The sequence below is a fragment of the Arvicola amphibius genome, chromosome 3 (assembly GCF_903992535.2).
Source record: "Arvicola amphibius chromosome 3, mArvAmp1.2, whole genome shotgun sequence".
Lineage (NCBI taxonomy): Eukaryota > Metazoa > Chordata > Mammalia > Rodentia > Cricetidae > Arvicola > Arvicola amphibius.
Window position 1 is genome coordinate 134642248 of NC_052049.1, and position 19448 is coordinate 134661695.

Consider the following 19448-nt stretch of genomic DNA (forward strand, 5'->3'; position numbering starts at 1 on the left):
CCCAGCAGCAAGTCCAGGAGCCTCTGGGGAGGGGGACATCTGTGGAGGTTGGGAGGCTGGACTTTTCTCTCAATGAGGGGCCTCCAACTCCTTTCTAGCTGGTGCCACTGAGGCAGCTGCACACCCCCCCCCCCCCTCGGCAATGACTGGTCTGAGACCCTGAGCACCCTCACACACGAGGGTCGGGGGTGGCTCTTCCCAGGTATATGGAGAAAGCTTCTCTGATCCCAGGTACATCGGGAAAGCTTCTCTGAACTTTGAAAGGCTTGGGTGCTCTGGGATTACCCAGTCTCAGGGTTAAAGCAGCCAGCCCTTATCACCTTATTCAGCCTGAGGGTGGCGCTGCTTTCTTTTGGGTAGTGCTGGGGACTGGACCCACACCCTTCACAAGCTGACAAGCTCTTGCTCAGCAGCTGCTGAACACACCCCTCCCCCCAGCATGAGGACGTGTTTAGAGAGGATTAGAACACAGGATAGGCCAGAGAGTGTTTCAGGCCTAGGGAGGCAGTGTTAGAAGACCAAGGGCCTCCTTCACAGAACAGACTTTAGCTTCTTAAGACACACGTGCCTTAAAGCTCCCTCCTACAGAAATAGGAAACGACTCAAGTAGACTAAGACATTCCGAACTGGGAGTTGAGGCCGGTAGGCAAGAAACTCCAGTCCCACAGGAAGGCAGCAGAAGGCCATGTGAGTGTCTGTGAACGAACCTACTACCCAGCCACGCTGGGTTGGGAGTGCTCTAGACTTCCTTCCGACTGCTTCCCAGCAGCAAGGAGAAAGTGCAACCACGCTGAGTCCTGTGACATGATTTTCAAATATTTTATTACATAATCTTTCATGGCACCATCAGGAGTAACAGAAAACGTTATTCCCAGTTCCTAAACCACAGCCTGAAAAATATACATTTGTATTTATATATTTATAGCAACTCCACCCTCATCCACAACTCCACCACCTACTGTAGGTCTTTTGCTTAAAGCAGGAAACTATTCTCTTAGGTAAGAAAATATATGTGGGAGCTAAATGAACGCTGGTTAGAGTAGCTGGGAAGAGTGCGACGTGGGGCAGAGTGGAAGAGTTAAGTCCAGCCAAGGCAGGTGCATCAGTTGGGGTCCACGGGGGGGGGGGGGGGAGGGGGAGGAGGACAGAGTATAAAAAGGCAGCGTCACACAGGTGGGCTCTGGTATCCATGGTCCCTCAGGAGATGGCCTTCGCCTCAGGAAGGAAGGCTTCCCAGTATTTTGCCAGCTGCAAAGAAGTGGGAGACAGTAAGCAAGTTCCCCCATCTAGTGGCAGAGCCTGAGCCAGCCTAGGAGGAAAACCAGTTCAGAGCAAGGGCATGCCCCGTGCACCAGCCACCCAGAAGGAAGGCCTGTGGGGCAGATGCAGCTACACTGTGCCTCCTCCCTCTAGACTTAAGAAGGCATCAGTTTCTGTCCCAAGTCCAAAGGCAATCTCTGAAGACCACAGCTCTGTTTGCACCTCACGATGGTACCATTTTCCACAGAGGGCTTAGTCTCAGAAACCAGAGTGGTAGATAGTACCACAGGGTGGGCATAAGGAGCTATAGTTGCAGTGAGAGAAGAGATGGCCCAGTGGGTAAAGAGGGCAATGCAGATGTATCGTCCTGCTTAGCAAAGGGCCCTGACTGAGAAAGGGCCTGTTTTCAAATATCAACTGTAGCAGAGCCTCCTCCCTCAGAATCATGACCCCACATCCAGTCACCAAAGCTGTGCGGAGACAGTTGTCATTTGGGGCAGGCAATGGGGGAGGGCTGTGTATAACTACATACAAACATACCTGCTGCTGGGAATGTAGGAGTGTCTCCAGGTACTTGATCACGTGGTTTTTGAAGTCCTTGGATTTCTCTTTCTATAGGAAACAGGATTCTACACTGACCTCCCAGACAGGTGTCCCTTCCCATTTTGGTGGGGTGGTGGTGTTTACTGCTGGCCAAGGTCAAGCACAGCCTTGGGAAGTAGAGCCAGCAGCTTCAACAGCTGGGGTTTCCAGCCAAATGGCCTCTGTCAAAGCTCTGCAAGCTTTCTTAGAGGGCGGGGAGAGGGCGGTGGAAGGGAAAGAACACACAGCAGCCACTGGCTTTGCTGTGTTTAATCGCTCTGGTCCAGCTGCAGGTGTTGAGAGCCACCACGCCTCAGGAGCTGGCACACAAGGGCAGACACCACAGACACCAAGACGCTGCTCAGATTCTATCTCACCTCAAATCGAATCACTTCTTTCCGGACAACTGTTGAAATCCTTTCAAAGTCCCTTTCATACTGAGTCACCCGAGACTCCCACTGGCAAGAGGAAAGAAAGGTTTGCTTACGGCCTGAGATACAGCTGCAGGAGCAGAATTCTTGGCTAGTATGTATGAGAGAGAGACTGGGTTCGAGCTCCATTACCATAAGTAAAGATGGTAGGGCGGGCGGTGGTGGCACAAGCCTTTAACACCAGGACTTGGGAGGCAGAGGCAAGCTGATCTCTGAGTTCGAAGGTCTATAGAGTGGGTTCCAGGACAGCCAAGGCTACACAGAGAAACCCTGTCTTGAAAACAAAGCAAAACAAAACAAAAACCCTGAAATTGGCGGTGCAGAGTCATTTACTATCATGGGGCAGTTCTACAGGAGTCCTTAGTGGGTCCTTCCGTCTGCCCGTCCCTCTGGGAAGGGTGAGATAGACATACAAGGGGTTGTGCATTGCATAGCACAGTCCAGGAGGCCACTGTGGGATGGTTGGAAAGACAGCCATGTGCCTCAGCCAAGCCTGGTCTGTGGAAAACTCTAGTACCACAGCAGCTCTGACTTAGGAACTCAAAAGCAGAGCCAAGAAAACATAATTTAGTTCTTGCCTGGTGCGTGGGGCATATCTGAGTCACCTTATGTGTGGGGCCTTTCAAAGATTCATGCAAGGAGCTGGGGCTACCTCAGGGTTTAAGAGCACTGGCTGCTCTCCCAGAGGATCCAGATTCAAATCCCAACACCCACATGGTGGCTCACAAGTCCCTAGGTATCCAACACTCTCTTCTGTCCTTTTCCAGTACTAGGCAGGTACACTGTGCATAGACACACATGCAGGCAAACACCCAGAAACATGCAAATTAAAAAAGATAGGGAGAGAGAGAGAGAGAGAGAGAGAGAGAGAGAGAGAGAGAGAGAGAGAGAGAGAGAGAGAGAGAGAAAGAGAGAGAGAGAGTAGGCGGGTAGCAGAGTGGTAGAGAGCCAGGCCTCAAGGTTGCTCTGAAGGATGGGAGCAGTGTTCACTGAGGCACCCTGGGGTAGCTCGGATGGGGAGCTCACCTCTGTTATCTCATCCTTAGCTTGCTGCAGTTTGTCAGGCTTGTTGGCCCACAGCAGCCGCGCCTCAGACTCCCGCTTCTTCTGCAGCGTGGCTTGCGCATCCTGCCAGCGCTGCCATGTCTTCATGCGCTGGTCGAAGGCAGCCTATGGGGGAGGGCAGTTGGGAGGAGCACAGCCAGCTCTCTGGTAGCCCTGGCTGACTCTGCCTTAGAGGGAAGCTCTCCTAGCAGTTGTGCCAGGGAAGCACTGGCAAGGGTAGGTTCCGCAGCCACTGTTAGTGCCCAGCTGGGACATTTAATGTCTAAAAGCACAAGCTTGGATCAGGCCCTTTTCAAGCTTCCAGTGGGCCAGTGCCATGCTACTCAGGGCTGGATGGCTGGGGGCACATGGGCAGCCTGATGTCTATACCTGACACTAATGAAGTTTCTAGACTGCCTATCTCAACCAAGTCAGACCATGAGTCTATACACGAAGCTAAGAATACAGCGGGAGCTGAAACACACAGTCCTACTCTCAAGGAACATTTCTTCTGGAAAAGCCATCACTGTGTCAGCAATTACAGTAGATGTTTACACAAACGCAGAGCACTGGGGAAACGAGCAGGTGCTGGAACCTGAAGCCAGGGACCTTGCACAGCTCTGGAGCTGTGAGTCAAGAAGCCTCCTTTCGACTACACTTGGTAACAGAAGGACTTTTTTCCTTTTGAGACAAGGTCTCAGGTAGCAGGACAGGCCTGGTCTCATTACATAGCTGAGGATGACACTGAACTCCTGAGCCTCGTGCCTCAGTCTCAAGTGCTGGCATGAGTCACCATGCTGGCAGCTTAAGGATTCTTTACATAAACACTTAAAATGGTCACATGACCTACTTACTGCCTTCCTCTCACCCACACATGTCACTTGCCTGCTCTGGGCTATTAAGGCCTGCGAGAAGCTCTCCAAAAGTCATTATTGGCTTCCTGTTTCTAGTCTTCTGAACAGAATCAGCATTTTCAGAGAAGCTCAGTTGTTGGCCTAACCACGTCCAATTGCACCTATATGCTATGGGCTTCCAAAGGCAGTATTCCAAAATACACATCAAAGAGTATCCCAGGGCCAGTCCCCAGCCTGTTCATATGTTCCCCATTTCTTGCAAAGGTTCCCCGCATGTCTCCTAGGCTTCCTCAGCTCACACCTGGGCCAAAACATCAGCCCTAGTGAATGCAGAGTGCAGTGTCACCAAATTCACCTTCCCCAGCCCTGCTGCAGCTGCAGTTTCTTTTGTTTCTCAAGACAGGCTTCACTCTGTATCCAGTGAACTCACTATGTAGCACAGGCTGGCCTGGAATTTACCATGATCTTCTTGCCTCAGCCTCCCAACTGCTGGGATTACAGGCATGTGTTCCCACATCTGGCTCGTGAAATCTCTGAGCACATCAATGTTGAAAGTTCAGGTAAACGGTGACTCCATATCTGAGAAAGGCTTTAAGCCTATCCCACGGCTCTAAGAGGGGTTCAGGGAAGGACACAAAAGAAACCTTTGCTCATTTCTCCATTCTCACCGTTAGCTCACAACAGGAGGGGGGTGCACAGGTCCTCTGAGAAAAGACCTGCTCATAGTTCTACATTCTCAAGTTCTGCCCCAGCCCATGGAGAACCAGGCTTGGCTTCTCTGCCCTGTTCACACCGGCTTACCCTGCCTGGCGTCGTATCTAAAAGCTGTGCTCTCTTGGGAATCCCTGCCCCCAAAACAATGCTCCTCACAGAAAGACAGAGCCCTCCCCAGGATGGCTCTCCAGCCCGAGTAGTCTACAGGTTCTAAGAACCCCACAGAGGGTCCTTTTTCAAGCCTCTTATCTCTCTGGAGTTAGCAGACGAGAGCAGGACAAGGAGCAGGTTGCAGGCTTCTACATTTGCCAGCTGTGACCGCATGGAAGTGAGAACCCAGCGGGCAGCTCCGCAGTGGGAGATGCGCTGAGGACGAGGAGTAGGCTGCGGCTCATGCACCCTGATACCGTGCAGAATCAGGTCCTAACAGTGCGGGGCCAGGCTCCTCTAGGTTTCTTCCTTCATCAGGAGGCCATGCAAAGAGCTAATACTGCCCAGTCAAGCTTCCTTAACTGATCTGAGAGCTCTGGAAACAGACACCCTGGTCATCAAGAGAAGTGAGGTGTTTGACCCGAAGGGCAGCGTGCAGTATTGCCACCAGTGAGGTCAGCACAGCACAAGGAGGGCTCCGGTGGCAAGCTCTCTCAGCACCTGGGCCACGCGCCTCCATGCAGCTCCAAGCCAGTTCTGTGTCATTACCTGACTGGTCACACTGGAAGGACAAGTGGAAGCCAGCAAGAGCTCTTATCAGGGCAAAGACCAAAGGACTGAAGAGTCACTGCTCCAGAGGCCAAGCAGCAGTCTGTAATAAGCCTTGCTTGGAGAAAGGTGCGCAGAGAACACTGCCTGTCCTCAACATTAAGGGGGCCTACTTGGAAATTCAAGAGTGGGCTGCTGTGGGCCTCAGAATAACAGGAGGTAACTGACTAGTTTAAGTGATTGCTGGGTCTACAGGGTCCTTTCAAAAGTAGAAGTTACAGCCACTCCTAAACTAAAGTGAGGTAAACTTTTCTTAAGAAGTGGAGAGCAGGAGACACCTGGAGCAAGGAAGTGAGGCTTACTCGGACAATGGCCAGGAGGCGAATGTAGTCACTTAGAAGTTCAGCAAGGAGGAAGAAGTCGTTGTTGGCCTGTTCCTGGTGGAGCTGCTCAATCTTTTCTTCCACCTCAGCCAGTTGGGAGAGTGCTCGTGACAGGGCCGTGTTGTCCTCAGAGCTCCCAAGCATGGCAAGACTCTTGGCAAACTGGGCTGTGTTCAGAGCTAGCTCTGGAAGGAAGCAAGGACAGCAGAGGCCTCTGATTTCTCAGGAAAGAGACAAGAGGACCCTGTAAAGCATGTCCTGGCAATTCTGGCCCCTGTGTGGCTGACAGCTGAGCGTCCTGCGCCCAGTCTCCCAACTAGTGAAGTGGCCTAAGCTGGTCAGGACCGGGAGGGACCTGAAGGCCGCAGCTCCAGCATTCCTGGACAGCTAGCTATTAGCTCATGAAAGAGATCAAGGGAAGGAGTGGCTCTGGGGTTTATGTTGAAGCTCATGAACTGCCTATATGTGCCACACAGCCACACATCCACACACAGCCACACGCATACACACAGACATACATACACAGACACACACACAGACACACATACACAGACACACACACAGACACACATACACACACAGACACACACACATACACACAGACATACAGATAGACACACAAACACACACACCAGACCCTTTCACTTTTTTTTTTCAAGACAGGGTTTCTCTGTGTAATAGCCCTGGCTGTCCTGGAACTAGCTCTGTAGACCAGGCTGACCTCCATCTGCCTCTGCCTCCCAAGTGCTGGGGTTAAAGGTGTGTGCCACCACCCCTCAGCGACTCTCACTTTCTGTACAGGGCCAGTCAATACCTCAGGCTCTGCAGGTCACACAGTCCCTGTGGCCATACTCTTTTTCTTTCTAGTCTTCTCATGGTGGGTCCAAGTCTGTCCTCTCAGCCAGTCATGGCTTGTCAGCCCTTACACTGCCTTCATGCTAATGGTCTTTTAGGTTTCTTGTTACCAGGATGTTTAGGACACAGAAAGAAAGTAGTTCCCAGTGAAGCAAAGCTCACTAAAGGAAGGGGAGAAAGAAGACACAGATGGCTTCCCTGTGTTTACACCTTGCTAGCATGACCATATAACAAAAGCACTATTATTTCAGACGCAAGTCACCAGCTCCCATCAACAAGAGCAGATGTCTCTAGGCAGGCTCCTTCCACCCACTGCCCATAATGCTTTGAGTCATGTTCCTTGCCAGGAGATCAGGGCATAGCATGTTTATCAGAACATCAAGCAACAGGTAGGCTGAGAATTTCGCCTTGGACGGCTGAGCGTTGGGAACACGATGCCTCTCATGTCCAGCCCGCTACAGACACTGCTGTCCCCTGTCCAGGGGGTTTCCGAGCCAGCGGTTACCTTTCCTGTGGTTGACTAGAGTCTCTACCACAGCATGCAGCTTCCGCAGGCGCTGCTCCTCGCATTCCACCTCCTGGAGCTTCTCCTCGAACCACTGAAAACATACAAGCCCAGAGCTGGGTTGAAAATGTTTCACAAAGTGCAGGGAGCAGCTTTTCTTCGGGGGTTGTTTTGTTGTTTGTTTTTGTTTTTTCAATGGAAAGGAAAACCATCTCAGAAATATCAGGACTTCTCAGGGCATCTGAGGGGCATAGCTACTCACAATGTCCGACTCATTCATCTTGATGGTCATCTTGCTGACTGCGTCTGTAGCTTTGTTGAACATCTTAAGGAGACCAGCACCACTCAAAGCCTGTGTGCCCACGGCACGTGGCAGCTACAAGACCAAGAAGGCGGGGATGGCAAGTTATCTGCTGCCCCTATTTTAGGTTCAGAAGAATTAGTATCCATCAGATGGCATGCCCAAAACTTGTCAAACAAGTTATTTGAACTGTAGATTCTTGTATTCTAAAGAAGTTATAGCAATCTAATGTGCAGAAACAAAAATCAAAGCCCTATGGCAGAAGAATCAATAAGAATTTCAGCTTTTGATGTTATTCATAGAAAGAAAGCAGACGGAGAGTGTTGCATGGCTAGGCAACCTCACAGCGGGACTGTCTGCCCATCCAGGTGTGAGCTACTTAAATACTAAGCATTACTTTATTTTATTATTATTACTTTCCTTTGTTTTGTCTTTTGTTTTTGAGACAGGGTTTCTCTGTGTATCCCTGACTGTCCTGGAACTTGCTCCATAGACCAGGCTGGCCTCAAAACACACAGAGATCCTCCTGTGTCTGCCTCCTGAGTGCTGGGATTAAAGGCGTGTGCCACCACTGCCTGGCCCTTTATTTTTTAACATTATAAAATGATTTTGTGTGCATATGCACGTGCAAGAGCACACCTACAGAGGTCAAAGGACAACTCTGTGGAGTCAGTTTTCTCCTTTCACCTCTGCATAGACCTAACTCAGGTCTTCAGGAATCCAGGGCAACCACTTTCCTGGCAGAACACTGAATTCCTTTGTTAAAGTAAAAGGCTCCTGCAGGGCGTGGTGACATATGCTCATGTAGAGAAACCAAATTAAAAAAAAAATAAGTCTCCTTTAGATTAGCACACTCTGCAAGAAGGGGACTCACAACTTTGAGGGTTTCCACAGTGAAGCAAAGTACAAGATAGGGGCATATTCTTTTCTTGTTTTCTTGAAACAGGGTTTCTTTCTGTAACAGCCCTGGCTGTCCTGGAACTCGTTTGGTAGACCAGGCTGGCCTCAAACTCACTGAGATCCGCCTACCTCTGCCTCCCCAGTGCTGGGATTAAAGGCAGGCACCACACCACCTGCCTGGTGGGCATATTTTGCATGGAGCTACTTTTACACAGTAAGACTGTGTTATAAAATCCATTTCTTTTTTTTTTTTTTCTTTTTTCTTTTTTTGGTTTTTCGAGACAGGGTTTCCCTGTAGTTTCTAGAGCCTGTCCTGGAGCTAGCTCTTGTAGACCAGGCTGGCCTCGAACTCAGAGATCCGCCTGCCTCTGCCTCCCGAGTGCTGGGATTAAAGGTGTGCGCCACCACCGCCCGGCCTAAAATCCATTTCTTAAGTGGCTTAGGTGTTCAGGATGTCATTCAGTACTTCTTAAATTGAGGCCCTCTGCTCCAGAGCACATGTGACAGTATCTGAAGGAGAGTGTGGTGTTCCAGAGGGGAGAGTGCTGCTGGCATCTGGCAGGCAGACAAGTTCCTCATTCTGCTAAACATTTTGCAGCACAGGACAGCCACCACACAAAGGGCTACCCAGCTCAAAGGTCTTCAAAGACAGACGCTGCTCTGGGATTATCAAGTGAGCAAGAATAGATTAGAAATATCCAGAGGGGGGCTGGAGAGATGGCTCAGTGGTTAAGAGCACAGGCTGCCCTCTCAGAGGTCCTGAGTTCAATTCCCAGCAACCACATTGTGGCTCACAACCATCTATAATGAGACTTGGTGCCCTCTTCTGGCCTGCAGGCATACATGCAGGTAGAACACTATACATAATAAATAAATCTTAAAAAAAAAAAAAAAAAAACTATCCAGAGATAGAATTAAAGAACTTCAGGCTTTGACATTATTTTCAACAACAACAACAACAACAACAACAAAATCATTTTGAAGGGGAAAAATCTCATTACAATAATCCCATTTTATTATAGTAACATATTTTTTTTTAAATTAAAAACAAAACATAATGAGAGTCTCATCACTTTAGCTTTCTAAGATCATGTAGCCGGGCGGTGGTGGCGCACGCCTTTAATCCCAGCACTCGGGAGGCAGAGGCAGGCGGATCTCTGAGTTCGAGGCCAGCCTGGTCTACAAGAGCTAGTTCCAGGACAGGCTCTAGAAACTACAGGGAAACACTGTCTCAAAAAAAAAAAAAAATAATAAGATCATGTTACTTTCCTCTGGTCATGTGCCTTCCATCTTTACTGACTTCTGCTTTAGGGTGTGCTCGCTATTTGGTGTTTCCATATACTCGTCTTTCTTTACACCTTCTGTTTGTGGTCAAAGCGTTTGCTGTATGGATATATTTTATGTAGTTCTTCAGTTATTTGTGACTGCAGTGTCTCCAATTTTTCACAATCATGAATAGCCTATGCATAGTCTATAACAGACCAACCCTGTCCACTTCAATAAACCCTTTCGCTACACAGCTGTTCTGTGTCTGCGGTGGGATTCTAACTAATGCGCCTCAGTTTTCTAGCACAGACACACATTCAGTGTGAACCCATCAGTGACCTGTGCAAGCCAAGGCCCTGCCACACAGCACTGTTTTTCTACAAGACTAAGTGAGATCGCCGTTTGATACCAGTAGAGCTGGGGTTTTTTTTTGAGCAGTGGAAATTCTTGTCCCTTTTGGCGGACAAACTCACTGGCTACAGCGTTTTGTCAAATGAACCTGTTTTATTTCACTAAGGGTAGACAGGGATGATGAAGTTGAACTTTGTATAATACGAACCTCTTCCTTTTCCAAAAACTCCCTGACGTCTGGGTCTTGTAACATGGTAGGATGATTCACAATTCTTTGAAGGTACCTGATGGGTAAAAATCACCAGCAGGTTAGGTTTGGGGTGTCGCACAGTGCTGGTCTGGACCTGTGTCTTTTACTATTTAAAATGTCCTCAGATAAGGCGCGTAAGCAAATTCCTGTTTGTAACTATTCAAAACTTCATTTTGGGGCTGGAGAGATAGTTCAGTAGTTAAGAGCACTGACTTTTTTTTCCCAGAGGATCCCAGTTTAATTCCCAGCACCCACTTGGTGGCTCATACCTGTCTGTAACTACAGATCCAGGGGACTGGATACCCTTACACAAGCATACACATAGGCAAAGCACCAGTGCACATAAAAATTATAAATACTAAAAACAAACAAAACACTTCACGTTCTTCACATTTCCAAAAAAAGCCGACTGACTCATCTGAAGGCTGATGCCAGAAGGAAATGTGATTGTCTGTTAGGAGGAAGAGGAAAGAGATGTCTTTTGACTGAGGTGGGAAGGTAGGACTTGAGAAAAGCCATCAGGAACAGGAAGGAGAGGCTGTAATTCACTTCAGCTATGTCCACTGATGCAGCAAACCTCACCACTCTACAGAGACCCACCATAGGGTTGGCAGGCACTTACCTTTCCAAAGCAGCCCTCCTTTTTTCAAGAAATTCTGCAGAGGAAGAATCTTCCTTCCCAACTTTCACTTTTGTCATTCCTAGGTTGGAATTTAAGAAACAAAATAACAGTAAAAAGGACAAATCTATATCTTATAAAGAGTCATTTGAGCTAGGCAGTGGGGGCACACGCCTTTAATCCCAGCACTCAGGAGGCAGAAGCAGAAGGATCTCTGTGAGTTTGAGACCAGCCTGGTCTACAAGAGCTAGTTCAAGGACAGGCTCCAAAGCAAAACTGAGAAACCCTGTCTTGAAACTCTCCCCCCCCCCCCAAAAAAAAGTCATTTGAAGGAAGGCAGCAAAGACAACTCAACACACTGCCATCTAAGAATATTTCTAGGTTAAAAGCAGGGATGGAGCAAAAGTTCTTTACTAATTAAGTTTTGCACATGCTAGAGGCTATAACTATGGGATTTAGATTGTATATTGTCTTTTTCTATGTGCATTGGGGTGAAGGTGTCAGATCCCCTGGAAATGGATCGTCAGACAGTTGTGAGCTGCCATGTGGGTGCTGGGAATTGAAGCCGGGTCCTCTGGAAGAGCAGTCAGTGTTCTTAACCGCTCAGCCATCTCTCCAGCCCTCCCCCTCTTTTTTTTAAGAAAAAAAAAAGGCACATGTGGTGTCACGTACAAGGAGACCTCTGTGAGTTCCAGGCCATCTAGAGCCACATAGTGAGAACCTTTTTCAAAAAAGGTGGGGGAGGGTCTGGAGTGATGGCTCAGTGGTTATGAGTACTGTCTGCTCTTCCAAGGCATGCAGGTCCTAGTTCTAGCACCCACAGAGTGGCTCACAACTCCAGTTCCAAGGGATCTGACAGCCTCTTCTGTCCTACTCAGGCACCCACACACTTGGTGCATATACATACATGTATGCAGGCAAAACTCCATACACATAAAATTAAAAATAAAATAATAAAACCCTGTCTCAAAAATAATAGAAAAAATGTTTCGAGATTCTGAGTATAGATCAACAATCACTTGATGGCAGTAAGAAGGCTCCTCCCCTAGTCCACAAAGCAATTTCAATCTGGAGAGAAGAACAATTATTAACAGTCCTGATATAACTCAGTGGTAGTGTTTACCTAATGCATGCCTGCAATTCTAGCATTCATGAGTCTGAGGTAGAAAGATCAATGGATGGATGAAGACCTCCCGGGTCTCTACAGTGAGTTTGAGGCCAGCCTGGGGGATAATAAGACTGTTTCAAAAGGGAACAAAGTGCTACAAAGCTGAAGGCTGACACTAAAGGACATGTCAGAATAGATGGCCATTTCTCTATCCTCAAGGGTTAAAACTCAAGTGGATTCAAGATCACAGGCTTACCTATGAGGCTCTTCTCAGGTGGAGGTGGGACGATGAAGCCATTCTGAGAGTGTTTCTCTGAAAGCTTCTCATAGAGACCAAGAAAGTCACTGAATCTTCTTTTTACTGCAAATTGCTTACTTCTGAACATTGGTAAGCTCGTCTTGGGAGATGGAAAAAAAATCACAAGGCAATTTCATTCCAAATCCAGGAGTGAATATGTATCCCGCTAACATCATAGGTAACAGATTTCCCAGATCCCTGACTTTTAGACACCTGGAAAATAACTATGTCTAAGACAGGCTCTTAAACCCCAAGCTATAGTCTTTTTTTTTTTTCAGTCTGAGAATCTAAGAAACCCTACTTAGTTTGGGCAGTGGAGGCGCATGCCTTTAATCCCAGTACTCAAGAGGCAGAGGCAGATGGATCTCTGAGTTCGAGGCCAGCATGGTCAACAAAGTGAGTTCCAGGACAGGCTCCAAAACTACAGAGACACTCCATCTCGAGAAAAAGAAAAAGAAAAAGAAAAGAAACCCTACTTAGAGTAATGATTTTAAGTGAATAAAATAAAAAATATAGAATTGAGACTTGGTGGGGCTGGCTCAATGGATAAGCACAAGGAATAGTTTGAATCCTCAGTGTCCACAAAAAAGTTGGGGATGGCTGGGTGTGGTGGTGTATACCTTTAATCTCAGATCACAAGAGGCAGAGGCTGAAGGATCTATTGAGTTCAAGGCCATTCTGGTCTACACACCCAGCTCCAGGATAGCTAGGACTGACAGAGAAACTCTGTCTCAAAAAAAAAAAACAAAAAAACAAAAAAAAAACCCAAAACAAAACAAACCAAGCCAAACCAAAGAACAACAACAACAACAACTTAACAAAACAAAACACAAAAGCTGTGCAGGCTGTACCTCAGCACTGGGGAGGTGGGAATGGAGACAGGTGCCTCCTCACCAACTAGCTTTGCTAAAAGGCAAGGTTTTAGGCCAGTGAGAGACCCTGTCTAAGGCAGTTAAGACAGAGCAATAGACTAAGACACCCAGCATCTTTTTTTTCAAGACATGTTTTCTCTGTGTAGCTTTGGTGCCTGTCCTTGAACTCGCTCTGTAGACCAGGCTGCCCTTGAACTCACAGAGATCCACCTGCCTCTGCCTGGGATTACAAGTTTTTACGCCTCCACCGCCTGGCTGACACCCAACATCTTATTGTACTTCCATATGAATACACATGAATATGCACACTTGGATACTCAGGTGTAGAAGAGGCTATAAAGGCAACCAATAAAATTCAAATATAGCTTCACTCCTAGGTTAGGAACACTTGCTCTAGCCAGGCAGTGGTGGCCCACACCTTTAGCACCAACACTCAGGAGGCAGAGGCAGGCGGATCTGTGAGTTCGGTTGAGGCCAGCCTGATCTACAGGGCAAATTCCAGGGCAGCCAGGGATGTGTAGAGAGACACTGTCTCAAAAACAAAAAGAACACTTACTCTAATCAAAGAAACATTGAATTCTAGTTAAAAGAATTCTAATGGTCATCAGCAACCAACTTGGCCTTTATTGACTTAAGGGTATCAGTTACTAAAATCAAAGTAGACAAACAAAACAAGACAAACTGAGGAAGAAATCAGATAAGATGTCTATAGATAGGGATGGAGAGAGAGAGATAGCTCAGCAGTTAAGAGCACTGGCAGTCTAGAGGTCCTGAGTTCAATTCCTAGCTACCACCTGGTGGCTCACAACCATCTATGACATCTGGTGCCCTCTCCTGGTGTGCCGGGATACATGTAAGCAGAACACTGTATACACAATAAATAAATATTGAACAAAAAGATGTCTGTAGATAATAACTTCTAAAGTGTTGTGGGTTTTAGAGTCCACAGGAGAGCCAAGGAGTATTAGAGAGAAATATAAAGAAGTCTCCTGATAAAATTTATATATATATATATATATATAAAATGACTAGGGTGGCAGCTCAGTGGTTAAGAGCACTGGCTGTTCTGGAGAATACAGGTTCACTCCCAGCACCCACACCACACAGTGTATCTGTATGTAGTCCAGTCCTAGGAGATCTGACACACACACATACAAAATCACTCATAAGCATTTTTTAATTAAAAAAAAAGGCAGGATCAGGTGGTGGCGGCGTACGCCTTTAATTCCAGCACTCTGGAGGCAGAGGTAGGAGGATCTCTGTGAGTTTGAGGCCGGCCTGGTCTATAGAGCTAGTTCCAGGACAATTAGGGATGTTACACAGTGAAACCCTGTCTCCAAAAAAAGGGGTGGGGCAGGAAAGCTAGGGAATACATTAGAAGACATAACTATATTCACCAGATGGGCAAAATTACAGAGATTGGGTCCACCAGTTCCCTCTGCCTCCTGAGTGCATATGCACCTCCCAGCTGCATATGCATAGTTTCTGTTTCTTTGAAAAAGGGTCTCATTTTAAGTACCTCAGACTGTTCTCAAACTCCTGACCCTCCTGCTTCTGCCTCCCTAGTGTTGGGGTTACAGATGTGATCCACCTTGCCTGGCCCAAGAACTGAAAAGTTTTAGACAGTTACTCTTCATCTGAGGCAATCCACTTAAATAGCTCCAGTCACATAGTTCCTGTAATGGGGTAAAAGTCAGATATGCTGTACATTTTAAACCTTGCAAATTTCACATTGAGATATTAGTTTTCTGGCTTTTCCAGCACTTGGGAGGCAGACAGGGGGGATCTCTGTGAGTTCAAGGCCAGCCTGGTTTACAGAGCAAGTTCCAGGGGAAGGAAAAAGAAACACTAGCCTACTCTGGTGTACCTAGTTAAGATTATCAAGGGGGCTTGAGAAATGGCTCAGAGGTTAAGATCAATGGCTGCTCGTCCAGAGGATCTGGGTTGAGTTCAGTTCCCAGTACCCAAATGGCAGGTTACAACCATCTGTAACTCTAGTTCCAAGGGGTTTTAATTTAACACTCTCTCTGGCCTCTGTGGGCACCAGGCATGCACATGCATACATGCAGGCAAAACACTCATGCACATAAAATAAAATAAAGATTACCAAGGCACTGTAGACTTGCTATGGCTTAAGTAAATAGGAAAAGTTTATTGGAAAAAAAAACCCAACCAAACAAAAAGATGCCCAGGAATAATCTAAATGTTAACCTATGTATGAGCAGCCAGGTCTACTGAGGTGCATCGGCAATGTCACCGGAACTCACCTGTGTAGTGACTTTGTAGGCTACATAGGCATTCATACCATCCCCTGTGGGAGAACAAGAAAGGAGAGAAATTATTCTTTTAACTAAAGAAAGGAAAGCTGATCCAGTAACATCTAACTAGACCATAGCTACAGGAGCCTCTATTAGACCATAGCTACAGGAACCTCTATTAGACCATAGCTACAGGAACCTCTATTAGACCATAGCTACAGAGCCTCTATTAGACCATAGCTACAGGAACCTCTATTAGACCATAGCTACAGAGCCTCTATTAGACCATAGCTACAGGAGCCTCTATTAGACCATAGCTACAGGAACCTCTATTAGACCATAGCTACAGGAGCCTCTATTAGACCATAGCTACAGAGCCTCTATTAGACCATAGCTACAGAGCCTCTATTAGACCATAGCTACAGAGCCTCTATTAGACCATAGCTACAGAGCCTCTATTAGACCATAGCTACAAAGCCTCTATTAGACCATAGCTACAGAACTATATTAGACCATAGCTACAGAACTATATTAGACCATAGCTACAGAACTATATTAGACCATAGCTACAGAGCCTCTATTAGACCATACCAATAGGAGCCCTCTATTAGACCATAGCTACAGAGTCTCTATTAGACCATAGCTACAGAGCCTCTATTAGACAGGCTTGTTTCATTTCCAGGCTTTATATGTAATCCTAAAATTCAGTTTTTCCTGTGTCTCGGGGTTGTGTGGCACACATGCCCCCACGGATGCTGGCTGGGTCCCAGTATGAGTTAGACAAGAGAGTCAGTCCCCTGTTCCAAAGCTAGGCTCCATTTAAACCCTCCACAAAGCAGCACTGGCTATTGACAATTCATCAGTTGTTACCATGCCAGTATTTAGGCTGGTTATACACATCTGTCCAAAACCAAACAATTCTCTTGCTGTATAAAGCAGGAGAAGGAAGCAACTGCTGTAAAAGGAAACAAGCAGTTCTACCCTAAGCTAGCTCCAGGCTTGCTCTGCTCTTTCAGAGATCCTACCACTGCTGCTGGAGACACTGATCTCTCTGATCCAGCGCGTTCACCCAGAGCAAAGAGCCTGGCAGGAAGACACTTGGGCTGCCTGATGTCACAAAAATCTCCCTTTCCTGGAGGAATTATTTTTATGAAAAAGCCTTTGACTGTTAAATAATCTGGGATTCAAGCAACTGTTTTTCTCTGTGGCAGTGTCCTGACCTAAACCACTTAGGGAGATAAAGGCACTATTGACTTCCTAAGCCCAAAAAGACATATATTGGAATCCAGATAAAACCCCAGCACTGGACCATGGGGTTTAGGGTTTTTTTGTTTTGTTTTTTCTTTTTCCTTTTCTCTGATTCCTCCTCTTATGAACCAGGAAAGCCTAGGTCAACAATTCCCAGTTGCCTTTGCTTCTTATTGATTCTGGAGTGCGGGCCAGGAAGAAGAGGTAGATCTGGAGAGCAGAGTCCACTGCAGCACCATTTCACTGTGCTGGGTGCACATTATAGAAGCCAGAAATTAGATAGAGATAGGAGACATACATGGCTTATCTCACCAATACCTACCAAAAAGGGTGTTGCAAAACAGGGTTTAGAAGCTAAACTAAAGGAATTACCTTACACTGATTACCACCTTTACAATACATGGCCTGATACTCAGACTGTTTACCACTCACTAAAAAAATAAAATAAAATAAAATTCTTACACTGGGTTTGGGGGAATACACCTTTAATCCCAGAACTCAGCAGATAGAGGCAGGCAGAACTTTGTAAATTTGAGGCCAGCCTGGTCCACAAAGTGAGTTCTAGGAGAGCTAGGGCTGTTAAATAGAGAAACCTGTCTTGAAAAACAACAACAAAAACAACAAAACCCTTAAGTTTAATCAAAAATTCACCCATTGTAGAATAGTCACATCCAGTTCCATAATTTAGTAGCCACAAGGAAGGGGTCTAAGTGCACATGTCCACAGAGCACATTAGCCAAGCATGACCTCTAGGTACCCTGCAAGGTCTCCAGACACTGTTGCAGCCATGGCAGCATGTGTGAAGAGAGGTACACAAGCCCTGAAAGTGGCTGGATCACATGACAGTCTGACAATGCACACAGAGTTCCTAAAATAACTTCCAAGTTGGAATAGCATATGGAAATGGCCAAGCCTCTAAAAAGGACATCCTGGTAAATGTACAGTTCTAATTTATTTAGATGTATACTGGAATGAGAATGTCTGTTGACTAAGCAGCCCACACAAACAAAACCTGTTTATAAAGATAGGCCCTGGCAGGGCGGTGGTGGCACACACCTTTAATCCTAGCACTCAGGAGGCAGAGTAGGTAAATCTCTGTGAGTTCGAGGGCAGCCTGGTCTACAAGAGCTAGTTCCAGGACGGGTTCGAAAGATACAGAGAAACCCTGTCTCAAAAAACAATAAAGAAAGAAAGAACAAGAGAGAGAGAGAGAGAGAGAGAGAGAGAGAGGGAGGGAGGGAGGGAGGGAGGGAGGAAGGAAGGAAGGAAGGAAGGAAGGAAGATCGGGTCCTGGATAGAAAGATGTTTTAATTAGCTGGTTTCTTGGAATCAACACAACCAAGAATTCAGACAACACAGAAGAAGGGGATGAAAGCACCTGAAGAAATGTGTTCAAATCCAATTTGTGAGCTGTTTAAATTAATCTGTAGTGTGGGGTCAGTACTTCATAACATGACTTTATTGAAAACACAGTCTTCACAGATACAATGAAGTTAAAACAAGATCATTAGGGTAAATCAAGTCCAACATGAGGGGTGTCCTTAAAAAAACAGGGCAACTCAGACAGACATTCCTAGAGGACTGATGACGTGGGGACACTCAGAATGACTCGGGGTAAAGACAATGTAATGATGCATCTTCAAGCCAAAGCACACCTCAGACTACTCGAAAGCAGAGCACAGGCAAGGGCCTACCTTCCCTTCCAGTTTCAGAGAAGCATGGCCATGCCCACAGCATGATTTTGGGGCTTCTTGCCTCAGAACTGTGTGAAAATCTCTTGTTTTTGTTTTTGAGATAGGTTTTCTTTTCATTTTCTCTGTGTAGCCCTGGCTGTCCTGGAACTCATTCTGTAGACCATGCTGGCCTCAAACTCAGAGATTTGCTTGCTTCTGCCTCCTGAGTGTTGGGATTAAAGACATGCACCACTACTACTGGGTTTTAAGATAGGTTTTCACTCTGTAGCCCAGGTTAGTCTCAAACTTCCGCCTAGGCACTTGAGTATGGGGGATACTGTTGTGATCCACCATCCTTAGCTTACTTCTATCATTTTAAGTCTTCAAGTTCTTTACTACAGCAGATCTAGGTAACTACTACATTAGCTCTCCTGGTTCAAAATCATAACAGTAATTGTTCAAACAATTAGTACCATTTGTAATTTCTATTAAGGATTTTAACAACTAAGCTTAAAATTGATGTGTTACGCAATATTCGTAGCTCTAGACTATCAGGCAAGATATGTACCCTAAGATATTCCTAGATATGTACCCAAAGCCCTGGTCCTTCTTTTACCTAAACCACACTGTGCCTTAACAGGAACACTCTTTCTTTTTGGTCTTCTCTTCCCTCTTCTGGTAGGTGAAGGAACTGAACATAAACACCCCGCTGGTGAAGCTGGCTGTTGTGAGTCAGCCACTTTAGGCACTGGGTCCTCTACAAAAGCACTCTTAACTGGGTGCTCTTAACTATTGAGCCATCTCTCCAGCCCCTATTTGAGGTTTCTTATTTTTTATTATTAATTAATTTTGTGCTTATAGGTATGAGTGTGGCATGGTCACACCATGATACACATGTGGAAGTCAGAAACAACTCTCAGAGTGGGTTCTCTCCTACATGTGCGCCCTGGGGAATCAAACTCAGGTCCAGACTTGGC

The 19448-nt window shown here is 46.5% G+C and overlaps 1 protein-coding gene across 1 annotated transcript in view; it reads right to left on the bottom strand.

The window, feature by feature from the left end:
- Nucleotides 1-805: 805 nt before the first annotated feature.
- Nucleotides 806-19448, bottom strand: part of Snx1 (sorting nexin 1) — a 36008-nt gene continuing 17365 nt past the window's right edge. The window contains exons 5-15 of the mRNA XM_038322466.1: nucleotides 15560-15603; nucleotides 12379-12520; nucleotides 11018-11096; nucleotides 10354-10429; nucleotides 7590-7703; nucleotides 7328-7421; nucleotides 5947-6152; nucleotides 3300-3443; nucleotides 2220-2300; nucleotides 1801-1872; nucleotides 806-1248 (exon numbers count right to left, since the gene is read on the bottom strand). Coding sequence (XP_038178394.1) covers nucleotides 1198-1248; nucleotides 1801-1872; nucleotides 2220-2300; nucleotides 3300-3443; nucleotides 5947-6152; nucleotides 7328-7421; nucleotides 7590-7703; nucleotides 10354-10429; nucleotides 11018-11096; nucleotides 12379-12520; nucleotides 15560-15603 — 1103 coding nt within the window. The 3' untranslated portion in view covers nucleotides 806-1197. The remainder of the gene's footprint in view (nucleotides 1249-1800; nucleotides 1873-2219; nucleotides 2301-3299; nucleotides 3444-5946; nucleotides 6153-7327; nucleotides 7422-7589; nucleotides 7704-10353; nucleotides 10430-11017; nucleotides 11097-12378; nucleotides 12521-15559; nucleotides 15604-19448) is intronic.